The 15594-nt window shown below is 60.9% G+C and overlaps 2 protein-coding genes across 6 annotated transcripts in view; one reads left to right on the top strand and one right to left on the bottom strand.

The window, feature by feature from the left end:
- Nucleotides 1–466: 466 nt before the first annotated feature.
- On the bottom strand, nt 467–2854 carry XBP1 (X-box binding protein 1). 4 transcript variants are annotated; one of them, XM_053279059.1, is made up of 5 exons: nt 2601–2854; nt 2407–2503; nt 1975–2109; nt 1662–1750; nt 1095–1422 (listed from the first exon to the last, which is right to left on the bottom strand). In XM_053279059.1, exons 1-5 carry the CDS (start codon nt 2732–2734, stop codon nt 1233–1235), a joined length of 645 nt encoding a protein of 214 aa, XP_053135034.1. In that variant the 5' UTR covers nt 2735–2854; the 3' UTR covers nt 1095–1232. The 4 variants fall into 4 exon arrangements, with proteins under 4 accessions (XP_053135036.1, XP_053135034.1, XP_053135033.1 ...); XM_053279058.1 differs by having other exon boundaries at nt 1662–1891; XM_053279057.1 differs by having other exon boundaries at nt 1662–1894.
- A 10496-nt stretch (nt 2855–13350) lies between these two features.
- ZNRF3 (zinc and ring finger 3) overlaps nt 13351–15594 on the top strand; it is a 30622-nt gene continuing 28378 nt past the window's right edge. The window contains exon 1 of one of the 2 annotated variants that reach the window (XM_053280315.1): nt 13351–13597. In XM_053280315.1, the coding sequence (XP_053136290.1) occupies nt 13361–13597 (237 nt within the window). In that variant the 5' untranslated portion in view covers nt 13351–13360. Of the gene's footprint in view, nt 13598–13931; nt 13952–15594 lie in introns of those variants that run through there. The other variant, XM_053280317.1, reaches the window with a different exon arrangement.

A 15594-nucleotide genomic window follows, 5' to 3' on the forward strand; every position in this document is an offset into this window, starting at 1 on the left:
AACACCGCTGCCATGCTGGCACCTCCAGCGCCTGCCCCTTCCAGCCCTGCAAAGGGAGCAGGTTCTGCTTCCTCCACCGCAGCTGCGTTTCAGCCACTTCCCTTTCTCGACTGCAGCAGGCAGCGCTCTTTCCAAGTCATTAGCTTGCCACAATACAGCTATTTAACATGCAGAAAAAGCAAACCTCTCTTCCATCGCACAACTTGTCTGATAAACTACACAAAGAGAGTGCCGCAAAGAGGAAATATTCTTCCCACACATTATTGGACCCCTTTGTCTATCAGCAGAAAGTTACTTTGGCTTTATTATATTGGCACAGAAGTGTTACCCGCCCCTGCCGCAGACCCCCCTCCTTTCTCTTACTGTCGCAGCAGTTTCTCCACACCTTCCACTTTCCCCAACTGAAGAACCCTCCTCTCTCTTCTCCCCCCCCCCGCCCCATTTCATCAACACAGAAAAGAACAAGCCCCTTGCTTGGCATTTTAATTGCACAGAATCTTAAATATAAAGCAGAAAACAACTGGAAAACTATTTCAAAAAGCATGTGAATTTTTTTGTTTACAAAAGATTTGTCTCGCACATTGACCCATTATTTACATGATGGAAGTGTGGGGCAGGAGGAAGAGCCCCTCAGTGGGGCGGACAGCTTTTTGAAGATTTGCCCAAACAGGGCCTCTTCTTTCCAGGGACAGATGTGCCCACTTCTATTCCCAAAACACTTCCATGTCTTACCCATGAGAGCTGCCTCACTCTTAGCTGGGCAAGCAAAACATACAAGAAGAGAACAATACTTCAGGTTCTGCTGAAACACTTTCAAGAGGAATGTTCCTTAGAGTAACCCTGTCCTTTTTGGCATGGTGGGGGCAGTGAGGTGCCCATTTACACACTGATCAACTGGGGAAAGAGTTCATTGGCAAAAGCCTCCTGCCACCCGTACTCTGTGTCCAGGGGAGAGGCCAGATCACTGAAAGGGGACAGGGAGCCTTCATAACCAGAATCACTGGAAGCGTCCAGCAGAGGCTTCTGGGCAGAACAGAGCAAGTGGGAGATGCCCAGCTCTGGGGAGAGAAGGTCTGCAGGCTCCTCCTTCACGGAGACAGGGGGCTCAAAGGGACCCCTTTCTGAGGGGGAAGGAACGGCTTCCTCCTGCCTCACTAGCATGTTGGTTTGGCCACCCTCCCCTGACACAATCTCCAGGAAGAAGGGCTTCGTGTACTCATGATCGAAACGGATCAGTTCATTAATGGCCTCCAGCTGGGGTGGTGTGGGCCCCAGAGGGGAACACGGGGAGGCTGGTAAGGAATCCGCTTCTCCGCCACACACCTCCTGCTGCAGCTTCTCCAGGCAGGCTGCCTCGGGGCCGCTGCAGCGCAGGAACATGTCTGGATCCAGGCTGTCCAGAAGGCCCAGGAGAAGATCAGACTGCAGGAGACACAGACCCGGGACGTGAGCGTGTGCGACAGGCGGCGGCGGCAGCCGCCCCACCCACCCGCACGACAGAAACACACACAGAGCCCAGCCTAGCCGCGGCTGCCTTGTGCCCTGCTGCGCCAGAGCAAGCCGGGCAGCTGCCTCCCCCACCGCCACGTGGCCTGCCAGACACAGAGCTCCCTGGAGGGCAGCCCTGGCCACGTCACCCCGGCTGCCTGGGAGAAACTGACCTCAGTGTCTGAAGCGTCCAGGCCGTCTGGATCCAGGTGGAGGCCGCTGCCGAGAAGGAAGGAGGTGGCGACTGCTGGGCCTGTCCCTGCTGCAGAGGAACACGTAGCCTGAGTGCTGCGGACTCAGCGGACCCGGTCGCCGGCCCCTCACTGGGGGGGCCTTCCTCTTCTCCGGCTTCCTCCTCTTGCTCTTCCTGCTGCTGCTGCTGGGGCAGCCCCAACACCTCCACCTGCTGGGCGGCAGGATGGCGGTCAGTGCCTGCCAGAGCACCGGCGGCACCCCTGCCGCCCCCCCAGCAGCCCCCCCACTCACCTTGAAGTCCTCCCCGCGGGGCTCCGAGGGCGGGAGGGCGGGCAGGCCAAGGCGGAGGCGCAGCTCCCGGTTCTCCAGCGACAGCTGCTGCCCTTGCTCCTTCAGCGCCTGGTTCTCGGCCACCAGCCTCAGGTTCTGCAAAGGGGGGACGGCACACCCTGTTTCAATGGGGTGGGGGGTGTGTGCGTCTCTCTCTCAAGCTTGTGGGGCAACAGCAACACCAGGGCCCCCCAGAGGGGCTGCGGCCTGCCACCCCCAACTGGCCTTGGGCTGGGGAGGAGGAGCAGGGGGAAGACGGGAGCTGCAGCCAGCAACCCGCGGGAGCTCCTGCTGGAGGGACGGCCACGCGCGCCGCCCCCGAAGTGTCCAAAGGCGGCGGCGGCCGCCGCAGGGAGTGATGGGAGTTGTAGTCGGCAGGAGGCGGGCGCCTACCTCGGCCTCCAGCTCCAGGGCCTGCCGCTCCAGCTCGCCCATGCGCGCCTTCTTGCGGTCCCGCGCGCTCTGCGCCGCCACCCGGTTCTTGAGCTTCCTGCGGGGGGCGAGAGAGAGAGAGAGAGAGGGCCGGTTAGGGGGCGCGGAGGCAGCAAGGCGGGCGGGCGGAGCAGGGGCCTCGCCACCCCGCTCACCGGCGCAGGGCCTTCTCCTCGGGGCTCAGGTGGGCCAGGCGCTGCCGCTTGCGGGGCGGGGAGGCCGGGCAGGAGGAGGCGGCAGGGGCGGCGGCGGGCAGGAGCAGGAGGCGCGCCTGGGGCAGGGGAGCCATGGCCGGGCCCGGTCCTGGTCCTGGTCCTGGCGGCGGCGGCGCGACTCCTCCAGCTGCTGCTCGGGCGGCGTCCCGCCTCTCTCTGGGCCGGCAGCCTCCGCGCCGGAGGAGTCGACAGCGTGGCCGGCTCCCATTGGGCCCCGCGCGGTGACGCCGAGGAAGCGCCGCCCGCGGATTGGGCGGGGGGCGGGGCGGCGGCCCGGGCAGGCCCCGCCCCCAGCGCCACGTCGTCGCCGGCCTAGGCCAGGAGAGGACCGCGTGGAGACTCGAGAGGGATGGAGGAGGGGCAGGGAGGCCCTGGCGCGCTCTGCCCCGAGGAGTCTGCAGTGCCGCCGCTGGCAGCGGGCCCGGCGACAGGCAGACTGTGCAAGGGGCTGCGGGGACAGCCAGCCCAGGAGCGCCGTGGCCATCCAGAGGGGGAGGCTCACAGGAGCAGCCCTTGGAGCCGGGGTGGGGGCGGCGATGGACGCCCGAGACCATCCTCGGTCCAGGCCCAGAGGACGCCCGGACACCAGAGCGCATGCCAGCCTCGACTGCCCAGGGGCCCAAGGGACCTCAGCTGGAACAGAGAGCTGCCCTCTGCTGAGTCCGACCCCTGGGCCCGGTCGCTCAGTCTCGCCCACCTGGGCTGGCAGCAGCCGCTCTCCAGGGCTGCAGGCCATTCCCTGCCGTGCTGGAGGAGATGCTGCTGCCAGCCAGGGGCTGAGCCTGGGACAGACCTTTGGCACTCAGGCATGCAGATGCCTCGCCACCGTGCTGTTGCCATGTGGGGCCCTTCCATCCTGGCCCTAGCCTGATCTGTAGCCCCCTTGGGGCAGTCCCCACTGGAGGGTCCTGAGAGCCTTTGCTGGGCTGCGTGAGGAAGACACACACACACTGCACACCTGCTCTAGGGCGGAGGCCGCCGCCAGGCCAGGCCAGTGCCAGGGCTCCAGATGCCAGCAGGTGTGCACAAGGAGCCCTTTGTTTGCTGCACCTCGTAACTCGGGGAGGAGGCGGCTGCTTGGCAAGGGCTGGATGGGGACCAGGCTGGCAGCAACATGCAGGAGTGGAACCCAGGCAGGCAGGCAGGCAGCAGGAAGAGATGGGCCATAGCTGAGGCTTCCGTTTGTGAGGAAAGAGAATGCAGCCAAAAAGGGCCGAGCGCCCCCCGCCCATCCTGCCTCTTGTTCAGGCCAATGGCAAAACCCCCACTGCTGCCCCCCACGCCAGATGGGGCCCACAGTTGCTGAGCAGGGCCTTCTTTGGAGGACGGAAGTCACCTCGCTCTTCCTTTGGGCCATGGGGACAGCCTGGCGCTTTGCTGGGGTCTGTTAGTTTGTTTTGCATTGTTTCCGTTATTCAGGTCCCGTGTACACTCCCCCCCCCACACGCTTACCGAGTGGCCAGGTGGACAACAGCGGAAGATGCAATCAAAGGCCAACAGCCCCCCAGCCGGCGATCAGAGAGGCTTTGGCACCGGAGGCCACCTGCCAGCCCCCCCCCCCCGTGTGGCATGGGGTGGTGCCCACTGGGGTCACGGCCTCTGGGGGCCAGGACTGCATCCGGCCAGGCCTTTGGCCCTTCCAGCCCCCCAAGGAGCCCGGAGAAGGGGGGCAGAGGGCCCGGCAGGCGCTCCCAGGCAGCCTGGCTTGGCAGAAGCAGGTTCAACCGCCTTTCCCTTCCAGGAGCTGCTGCTTGTTTGCATATCCGGGTTGGGAGCAGCAGCAGCAGCAGCAGCGGTGGGGTAAGCAGGCCCGCAGAGCCTGGGTGGTGCCCCTCTCCTCCTCCACCCTCCGGTTGCCCGGGCAGTGCCAGGAACACAGAGCACCCAACAGGCCAGTGCGCTCTTGTCGGGAAAGCCTTTCCCGTGGCTCTGTCTTTCGGAAATGGGCAGAGACGGGTCCCACAAGAGCCTTCCCGCCTTCTCCAGGGGCCCTGTCCACGCCGGGGCGTCCTTGCCTCTTGCTCAGGGCACGGGTGGGCAACCTTGGCTCTGAACGACAACTCCCATCATGCCCAGCCACAACAAACGGCAGCGGGGGGTAGGGGTGGTGGTGGTGGGAGTTGTCGTTCAGCAACAGTTGGAGCACCACTGGGCTTAGGGGAGGGGGCCATAGCTCAGTGGCAGAGCCTCTGCTCACATGCAGAGGGTCCCCGGTTCACTCCCTGGCAGTTTCCCCAGGAAGGGCTGCAGAAGACTTCCTGCCTGACACCTTGGAGAGCAGCTGCCAGTCGGTGTAGGAGGGGTAGCGCCTTCTGCTGCTGGGCCCGGCTCCCTCCCTGGCAGCATCTCCAGGTGGGGCTGGGAGATCCTCCTGCCTGGCCTGCAAGCCGGGGAGCTGCTGCCGGCCAGTGTAGACAAGACTGAGCGAGAGGGACCAAGGGCAGCTGCCTATAGCGGGTGAGGCCAGAGCTCAGTGGAAGGGTGTCTGCTTGGCATGCAGAAGGCCCCAGGCCCAGTCTCTGGCTGGCAGCATCTCCCCCCCCCCCGAGGGCCACTGGGAGAGCCTCCTGCCTGCAAAGTGGCCACAAGGCAGCCCCCTTCACCCCACAGAGAGTCTCTCTGTGGCCACCAGCAGAAGAGGCAGCAGCAACAGTCTTTGGGGCACAGCTGGCTGAGCAGTCCAGCAGCAGGAGGGAGGGGTCTGATCGCCATGGGGGGCTGGGGAAACCCCCTCTGGCGGGGCAGCGGGGGGGGTTCTCTCTGCCTCTGACTTCCCACGCTGCGAGCGGAGAAAGGAGGCCGGCTAGCCTGATGCCCCATCCTTTTGGTTGGGAGATGCTGCTGTTTCTAGCTCAGTCCCCTGAAGCTGGGGTTTCCCAGCCTTGACCCCCAGAGGTGGCTACAACTCCCATCATCCCGGCATGGAGGGAAGGTTGCCTGGTGGCGCTGGGTGGCCTTTGGAAGGGGTGCTGTGCCATAGCTGTGTGCGGCCAGCCCTGGGCAGACATTGAGGAGCCTACCAAGCGGCACACCGTGGGCAGGTCCCTGTCATCATTCCCCTCGCCCTGGCCGGTCTCCTCTACCCATGTCTTTAAGGAGATGCAAGCAGGGAAGCAAGGCCTGGATGCCCTGAAATGCTGCCGCCGCCTCCTTGCACCTGCCTGGTGGCATTCCGGCTTCTGCGGGGGCAGGCCCCTCTTCCCAGCAGCAGCAGCAGCAACCCCGTCCTGCGGGCGCCCTGCTTTCCCCCCCAGCGGTGCTCTGCTGGGAAGTCGCCTCCCACAGGACGGGACTGGCCTCCGGGTGTCTCTGCTGCGGAGGAACAGACCCTGCTCCTCGCTGGGCCAGCCAGGAGAGCCTTCCCACTGATGTCACAGAGCTGAGGCCTGCTTGCCCCATCGGCCTCCTGTGCCAGCAGCTGCAGGCACCGTGCCAGGCACATGGCCGCACCCGAGCCGGGCCCTGCTCGGCACCCGAGCCAAACCGCTCTCTAGAGGAAGCTGCCGGGGCCTCCCTCGCTCTCTCCCTGGCACGGAACTCCCAGCCCCAACCACAACAGACAGAAACAGGCCGTGGTGCAGGTAGTTTCCAGGCCTCACCCACACTGCCAGAAAAAGGAAAAGCCCAGAAAAATCCCTTCCTTTCTCAGAACACGTGGGGGGAAATTATCCCCTTGGAAGAGCATGGGAGACAATGCCTTCCTTCCAACAAACTTTGGCAGTTTTCTTGGGTGCTTTTATGGACAGGAAGTCTGAACTTTCACAGAATGATGGAGGAACAAGCAAAATACAAAGTTTCAGGTCGCTGGGTTTCCATCTGTGTCAGATCTCCACGGAGCACGCTTCCGAAATCGGGGAACGTGACAAAATTAGCACAAGAGGTCTTCGGCGATCCCATTCAGTCTTCTAGAATCTGTCTTTTGAGGGACAGACATGAGATCTGTCCTGGCAGCAACTTTTATTACCTGGTCAAAACAAAGCAGCTCTTCTGGTCATCGGCTAGCAGGAGAGAGCAGGCGGTCACTTTGTGGCACAGGAGAAGTGAATGCCTGCAGGCTGCAAGCCCTTCTACCAACGCGGAAGACATCCCTTTGCTGGATGAGGGCCACAGGGCCCTGCTGGCTGGCCCAACACACTGGCTCCAGCCGGGAGCCCCACGGAAGCTCCTCACGGGAGGAAAGGCCTCCCCCTTCCTGCCATGGTGGGCAGCTTCCTTTCACGTGTTTGTCTCCTTCCACCTCTGGCATTCGGGACTCCGATATCAGGTGCCGCCAACATCATGAACAGGGGCCTCACGGTGCTGCTCCACAGAGCAGCCTCTTCTAGGCTGGAGGAGGCTGCCTTGGGTGGGCATTGGGGGGGTTCTTCTTTGGTGCCAGCTTGCAGGATGGACAGAGCTCTGCTGCAGCATTCGCTGCTTCTTTTATCAACCGAGTGGGTTGGAAGAAGCCTTTGAGTCGTCCCAGTCCGGCGGCTAGAAGCTGCACAGGTATGCTGCCCTGATCGCCACGTGAGTGAAAAGCCCGCGTGCAGGGAGAGCATCACGCTGGGGAGTCTGCGATTCAAGTCCTCGCTCTGCCATGAAACTGGGTGGCCTTGAGCCAAGGACCCTTCACTTCAGAGGGTGGCAACCAGGGGTGTGCAGAGACACATATGCGCCTCCCTGAGCTCTTTGGAGTGACAGGAATGGAAAATAATATAAGAATAAAGGGTTGTCTGTGGGGTGGATCTCGTCTCTCAGTGTTTTCTAATGTGCTCTTTGGCAGAAGCAAAAGCATGTCTCTGAGCACACGCAGAGCTCCCTTCACCCCTGCCCACCCAATCCCTGCACCCTGGACTTCAGAGGCGGAGGAGGTGGCGGCCAGGCAGTCTGGAGTCCCGCCTGGTGTCTGCTGCTGCCAGCGCTGAGCCCGACTCCAAGGATTTGGAGGCCCCCCAGTGGTGAACCAGAGGAGATTCCCTGGACTCCCGGGAACGGAAAGGCTGGCAGGGCTCCCCCGCCCCGCACACTGAGGGCATTTATTTTCTGCTTTCCTCCTTAAGTGATGCAGCCAAAAGCGGCTTTCCAGGGGGAGGGAAAAGAGGGCCCCTCCTCTCACTCTTGACGGAGATGCCCGGCCCCAAAGGGGAGATTCTCCTGCAGACTCCCAGCCAGGCCCTGCCTGGGGCTCCGTTGTGCAGCACCTCACTCGGTTTCCAGCTACAGGAAAGAGTCTGGAAAGGTGGGACGGAGTTAAGCTCCTGCTGCAAATCAATAACTGCCTCTGGCCGCTGTGTTGCAGGCATTCGGATGAATCGCTCCTTAAGAACTGGGGTGAGCGAGTCCTTTTTCCAGAGGCTGCAAACTCCCAGAGGAACCCAAGCGGAGCCGGCAAGGAGGAGGCCCGGGTCCAGCCAGGGTCCAGGGAGGAACTGGCGGGGGGGGGGGCAGGTCTCCTCTGTGCTCGTTCATTCATTCATTATTATGATGATTGACATTTTTATACTGCCCCCTCCCCAAGTCCCTGGGCAGTTCACAATCTAAAAACCATTAAAACATAAACAACATTATAACAAATTAAAAATACAAATACAAACTCTAAAACCCGAAGCTTTAAAAAGGCGAAAACGGAAAGCCTGGCTGAACCGGGTCATGGCATCCTATAGGGGCTTGGGGCCCATGGGAGCAGTGGTCCCTCTCAGGCTTGTGTGCAGACCGAGTTTTGTTCTGGGCAGACGGATCAAGGCAGTGTGCGCGCAGGTGCATTCAGGGTGGGACCTTCCGGATTCAACCTGAGCAGGAGCTAAAATTAACTGAGTGGACATCAAACATTGCGTGAGCGCGCACCCACAGGAATGCCACAGAGGGAAATTGCTTGGGAGCCATCCATGAGGCAGGTAGGAGAAAAGAGGTGCCTGGAGAGAAGCTTCCAGGAAGGCTGGGCATCTCCAGAATGTGTCCACCATGCCAAATCTTGCAAAGTGAAGGTGAAAAAGAGCTTTTGCTGCCTCTCCAGGCCAAGAGGAGACTGGGGAGGCCAGAGGCCAAGGGCAATCCCCAGAATAGCTCAGGGAGATTGCCTGGAGGGGGTGATGGCACCAGAGCATTGAAGCTGGTGAAGGTCAAGAAGCAGCCAGAAGTTAATTGGCAGCCAAGCTGGGAGCAAAAGGCCCCCATGGCCCAGCCCCAGTTCCGAGGCGGGCACCAGGCCCCGCTCTGGCTGCAAAACCCCACTGCAAGGGGGCCCCTCTTAAGGCAGTGATTCTCTTCGACTTAGTGGGAGCAGGGAGAGCATCTGGCCCTATCCTGGCCCAGCACAGCGTCCTCCCAGGGGGAGCTGTTGTTGGCCTTGCCTTTCTTTCGAGATTGCAGGAAACCCTTTCATGTCATTGTATGGCTCTATGTCCACTGCTTTGGACATTTATTTACTTATTAGCTTTATATACCGCCCTTCCAAAATGGCTCAGAGCAGTCTACAGCATGATAAAAAAAGAATTAAAAACAAGTTAACAATTAAAATCAAACTATTAAAACACAATAAAACCAATTAAACAGCTAACAACCCTGGAAATCAGGGCAGCAATTTGAAACAATTAGTCAGTCATTTAAAACTCTGGAAGGCCGGGCCAAACTTCTGTTGGAAAGTGGTATATAGATGGTGACAGAAGAGTTAGTGGTCCTCTCTGCAGACAGGTGCCTCTTCAGCTCAGCTCAGACACTGGTTGCAACCTGTTGGGATGCGGGGTGTGGGGCGGGGTCTAGGTCCCCATACCTCCTTAAACCAGAGAGCAAGGAGGGCACAGACTGTCAAAACACAAGCACCCTCCCTTGCCTGGATTGTTCATCTTGTCAATGTAGGTTGTTTTTTTTAAACACTACTATTTCCATGCAAATAAGTTTGCAGCAGCTTCAGTACATTCACAGATAACATGATTGTCATTTTGTATACTGACTTTGCAAATGAGCAATTTCCAACCATTACCCTGGACCATATATATGTATAGTTGAATGTAAAATTTATTTACATGTGGTACATCATTTACAAAAAATAACAAACAAATGCATTCTTGCGTCCATCTTCACGGCAGAGGATATTGAGCATATACCTGTTCCTGAACCAGGCTTTTTGGGGATGGAGGCTAAAGAACTGAGACAGATAGAAGTGACAAGAGATGATGTTCTAAACTGTCTGGAAAAAAATGAAAGCTAGCAAATCACCAGGGCCCGATGGCATCCATCCAAGAGTCCTCAAAGAACTCACATGTGAATTTGCTGACCTCCTTGCTAAAACATATAACTTATCCCTGCAATCAGGCTCTGTACCAGAGGACTGGAAAGTAGCAAATGTAACACAGATTTCCAAAAAGGGATCCAGAGGCAATCCGGGAAATTACAGGCCGGTTAGCTTAACGTCTGTTCCAGGCAAATTGATGGAAAGTATCCTCAAGGACAAAATGGTAAAGCACATAGAAGAACAGGCCCTGCTGGGAGTGAGCCAGCATGGCTTCCGCAAAGGTAAATCTTGCCTCACCAACCTTTTGGACTTCTTTGAGAGTGTCAACGAGTGTGTGGATCAAGGTGATTTGGTTGACATAGTCTACCTGGACTTCCAAAAAGCTTTTGACAAAGTTCCTCATCAAAGACTCTTGAGAAAACCTAGCAGTCATGGGATAAGGGGACAAGTACATGTGTGGATTGCTAACTGGTTGAGGGAGAGGAAACAGAGGGTAGGAATAAATGGAGAGTTTTTCCAATGGAGGGAAGTAAGGAGTGGGATCCCCCAGGGATCTGTACTGGGACTGGTGCTTTTTAATTTATTCATAAATGATCTAGAAGCAGGGGTAAGCAGTGAGGTGGCCAAATTTGCAGATGATACCACACTTTTCCGGGTAGTGAAATCCATAATGGATTGTGAGGAGCTCCAAAAGGATATCTCCAAACTGGGGGAGTGGGCGACAAAGTGGCAAATGCGGTTCAAGGTTGGCAAGTGTAAGGTAATGCACATTGGGATGAAAAACCCCAATTTCAAGTATACATTGATGGAATCTGAGCTGTTGGTGACTGACCAGGAGAGGAATCTTGGGGTCATGGTGGACAGCTCATTGAAAGTGTCAAGTTAATGTGCGACCACTGTAAAGAAGGCCAATTCCATGCTAGGGATCATTGGGAAGGGGACTGAAAATAAAATGGCTAATATTATAATGCTCTTATACAAAACTATGGTGTGACCATACTTGGGAGTACTGCGTACAATTCTGGTCACCACATCTAAGAATGGACATTGTCGAACTGGAGAAGGTGCAGAAGAGGGCAACCAAGATGATCAGGGGCCTGGAGCACCTTCCTTACAACATCTGGGGCTTTTTAGTTTAGAAAAAAGACGAGTGCGGGGAGACATGAGAGAGGTCTACAAAATCATGCATGGTGTGGAGAAAGTGGATAGAGATAAATTCTTCTCCCTCTCCCATAACACTAGAACCAAGGGTCATCCCATGAAATGGATTGCCAGGAAATTTAGAACCAGCAAACGGAAGTCCTTTTTCACACAACGCATAATCAACTTGTGGAATTCTCTGCCACAAGATGTGGTGACAGCCAACAACCTGGATGGCTTCAAGAAGGATTTGGATAACTTCATGGAAGATATGTCTATCAACGGCTACTAGCCGGAGGGCTATAGGCCACCTCCAGCCTCAAAGGTGGGATGCCTCTGAGTACCAGTTGCAGGGGAGCAACAGCAGGAGAGAGGGCAAGCCCTCAACGCCTGCCTGTAGGCTCCCAGTGGCATCTGGTGGGCCACTGTGCAGAACAGGATGCTGGACTAGATGGGCCTTCTTGGGCTTGATCCAGCGGGGCTGTTCTTAGGTTCTTTCAGTGCAGTTATCTGAAGAACAGGCAACAGTCTGTGATTATTTGGAATGCTAGTATCAGAGAACACATGCTTAATTCTTAATTGTTTTCAGGAGAGAGAACGATCCGTGTACATAAAGCCACGTAAATAAAACCCTCTCTAAAAAACAAGACACAGTGACAATTGGGAGTAGGGTGGGATGCAAAGATCCAGAAGGGATATTTCTCTTGAATAGGGATGGGAAGGCTGGGAATTCCAGGAGATGCTTCCTCTTGTTACTTCGGGGCAGGGGGGGGATGTAAGTAGCGGACTTCTCTACAAAAATGGAAGAATCAGGTTCTCTGTGAATCTTCCCAAGCAGAATCTTCCCAAGGTAGGTTATCTGCAGGTGGAAAGTTAAGCAAAAAGTACTTTGAGGGGGTGTGTGTGTGTATGTGGGGGGAGAATACCTTTCAAAATGCAATACTTAAAAAAGAAATCTGATGAAAGGGATCGTACAAAGCTGTCTTTTACAACTTGACCTGTGTTCATTTAAAAAGTGAGCCTGGATACAGGCCTTTCAAATGCATGGTACAGGCAGGAAGTGTACTTCTCTGTACCTGCAATCAACAGAACATGTGAATGCCTATACTTGTGTACACTGTAGGCTCGTTGTACAGTATTGAACGTAACGTGTGGACAGGCCCATGGGATTCTCCTCCACAGGGCAGGGCAGGCACTTGGCGCTGGGGGGGGGGGCAGGAGCAGCCCCGCCCCGCGCTCTCGCTGCGCCCCATCGCCCCTGGCCCTTCTTGGCCAGGCTGCCTTGGAGGGCTGAGCCGGAGGGAGTCCCCAGCCCCGGGAAGGCAGCAGGCAGCCATTCCGCAGCAGAGGCCCTCCTCCTCCTCGCTGCAGTGCAGACGGCGGAGAGCGGAGACCGCGTCCGTCCGTCCGTCCGGGGGTGCCTAGGTCCCGCTATCCAGCCGTGCCGTCGCCTGCCGCCCTCCAGCGCCCCGAGCCGGGCTCCTGGGACCGAAGCCCCTCCGCTGGCGGCCACCGCTTGCCCCGCTCGCTGCCGGTGATGGCGCGCCAGAGGCCAGGCCCCCGCCCCGAGGGGCGCGCAATCTAGAGCGAGCGAAGACGATGAAGTCCGGGAGGCCGCAGCAGCTCCAAGCCCCCGCGCGCCGGGGGTACCCGCGGGGGGTGCCGACGATCCTGGCCCCCAGGGCGGCCTCCTCCCCGGTCCATGAGCGCCAAGCCCCGGAGCCCGCCCGGCCTGCGCCGCCTCCCGCCGCGCTTGGTGCGTGCCCGGAGCCCCGCGAGGGGGCTGCTGCTGCTGCTGCTGCTGGGCGCGCAGGCTTAGGCCAGGCCCCGCCGCAGCCGCAGCCGCAGCGCCAGGGAGGGCCGCACGGAGGCGAGGCGGGCCAGAGGCGGGGATAACCCCGCGGTCCCCGTCACGTGGAGCGGATGAAAGGGAGCTTGCGGCTCGGCAGGGCGGAGGAGGAGGAGGAAGGAGGAGGAGGAGACGAGGAGAGAGCCGCGGCCGGAGCTCGGAGCCGAGCCCGCCAGCCAGCCAAGCAGGCAGCGGAGGAGGGAGGCGGAGGCGGAGGGCGCAGGCAGCAGCCAGCCAGCCAGCCAGCCAGCCAGCCGGGAGCCCAGCCGGAGAGGCAGAAGCAGCCGCCGCCGCCGCCGCTGCCCGGAGGAGCCGCCCGTCGAGGCACGGAGGGGAGCCGGAGGCAGCGGGAGCGATGCTTGGCCTCCTCCGGGCGCCCCCCTCGCCTCGCCCGCCGGCGCCTCCTCCTCCTCTGCTGCTGCTGCTGCTGCTGCTCGGCGTGTCTGCTGCTGCTGCTGCTGCCGCGGCGGCGGAGGGCCAGGCGGTGGCGGCGGCGCGATGAGGCTGGCGGCGGCGGCGGCGGGGCCGCGGCGGGCGCTGCCTCTGCTGCCTCTGCTGCTGCTGGCGGCGCTGGCGGCGCTGGGGGCGGCGGCGCTGGCCAAGGAGACGGCCTTCGTGGAGGTGGTGCTCTTCGAGTCCAGCCCCGGCGGCGACTACACCACCTACACCACCGGGCTGCAGGGCCGCTTCTCCCGCGCGGGGGCCACGCTCAGCGCCGAGGGCGAGATCGTCCAGGTGAGCAGCCGCAGCCGGGGGGACCCGACGGAGCGGGCGGGCCGGGGAGGACGGACGGAGCAGCGCGCCAAGATGGCTCCACGGCCGGCAGGCAGGCAGGCAGGCAGGCAGGCTGCGGCGCCGGGCCCTTCGCCACAGGCCAGGCCGGGGCTCCGAAGGCCTCTCGGCCCCGGGCGGCTGCAGAGCGAGGCCCTCTGAGCACCTGCAGAGTGCCGCTGCCTGCTCTCCGCCGCCCTGGCGGGGCTCTGGGCAGCCGGGCGCAGCATCCTGCGGAAAAGGAGCCCCCTGGCTGGCGGCCGCGCTCCTGGGCTGGGCGCCGGGGCTCCCCTCTCGGGGGCCGAGGAGGACGTGCAGGTGCTGCGCCCGGGGGGGCGGGCGGGGGGGCTGACCGCAGGCCCTGCAGGAGGGGTGCTGGGGGCCGGGCCGCCTGCGAGGGTGAAGGGGGGAGGGAGGGAGCGGCCCGGCTGCAGGCCTGTGCCCAGGAGCTGCCCGGGGGTGAAATGTGGCGCCCTGCCCTTGCTGGGGGGCCGGGGGGGCTCTAGACAAGAGCCCTTCCTCCTTGCTGTGGGCCCGGTGACTGGAAAGCGCCCAGGAGCACATGGTGCGCGGAGCGGGGCTCGCCATGCAGCACTGCAGGGACGTTGTGCTGGTATGGCCGGCCATCTCTAGAGGCCTCCGTTGTATCCACCTCTAGGAGCGGCTTGATCCAGTTGCTAGGGGGGGCGCAGCAGCTGGCACCAGCCAGACCCCCCCCCCATGTTGAGACTTGGACCTAGATGCTTTGGGATGTGAGCGCCATGCCCTCCACACCTGGGCTGCTTTGCCCCTGCCTGGCCAGTGCTGCCTGCGGGGCTCAGCAGGCCCGGCCCCTGTGGGCCTCCCTGCCCTTGGGCCGCTGGGTGGCCTGCTCCGTAGGAACAGCGTCTGGTCCTGAGCTCCTCGGAGCACCTTTCCCTGGCCGGGCCGGAGGCCTGCCCACGGCCGCTGGTCTAGCGGCACCCGGGCACTGGGGCTCCCGAGTGGGTGTGCTTGGTGTGGCCCCCTCCTCTCCTCGCTGGGTGCTGAGAGGCAGGGGGCCACCCAGGGAGTGCCATGCCCAGGTGGGGCTTGGCGCCTGGGTCAGCGCTGGCCTGGAGGGGGCTCCTTCCTCCCTCTCCCCCCCCCCGAGCAGCTTCGAAGAGGGCTTGCCTGGACCCACTGGCCGGCGGGGGAGGGGGGCTCTTCAGGAACCGGCTTCTGTGGCTTTGTTGCCCGGTGAAGGCCTGGTGAATGTTTCCACACGTGTCCCAAGTGCACCCGCAGGTGGCGGGACTCGCACCCAGCCCCTGGCTTGGCCCTTTTATAATGAGCGGTCGAAATGCAGGGAGCCGGGAGTGCTCTGGTGCACGTCTGAGGGGAGCCCCCCACCCCCAGACGTTGCGCCGCCCGGGCCCAGTGGCGGGGACCTTGGGGAAACTTGCGTGGCTTCAGGTGTCTGGCGCGTGGCCCTCCCTCTGCCGTCCTGGTTGCCCCGGGCTGGGCTGGAGGCTCTGCTTTGGAGGGAAGGAGCCGAGCAGCAGCAGCCTCTCCCTCGTCTGGGGTGCGTCTCCTGGGAGAGGGTCTCCGCGGGCCCTGCTCAGCATCCCCCCTTTGGCCTTGCTCTGCAGTCGTCTCTCCGGGCGCTCTCTCTGCGGGGTTTCTGCCTCGATATCCCCGCCGTCCTCCAAGGAGCTCGACAGGCTTCTCTGTGTGTCCCCCCCCCCCCGCAACCCCCCGTGAGGTAGGTGAGGCGGGGGGGCAGTGACTGGCCCAGAGCCACCCGGCGGCTTGCCTGGCTGAGGGGGGCTTGGCACTCGGGCCTCCCCGCTCCTGGCCCAGCACTTGGGTCGGTGGTTCCCCATAGGGCCGGGCCTGGCCGGGCGGTGCTGCGTCCTCTGGCGGGAGGAAGGGCCACGGGAACGAGGGGAGGCCTCCGCTCTCTCGGTGGGCCCCTGCCTGCCCTGTGTCGCCCCACCCCA

The sequence above is a fragment of the Hemicordylus capensis genome, chromosome 15, assembly GCF_027244095.1.
Source record: "Hemicordylus capensis ecotype Gifberg chromosome 15, rHemCap1.1.pri, whole genome shotgun sequence".
NCBI classification, from domain to species: domain Eukaryota; kingdom Metazoa; phylum Chordata; class Lepidosauria; order Squamata; family Cordylidae; genus Hemicordylus; species Hemicordylus capensis.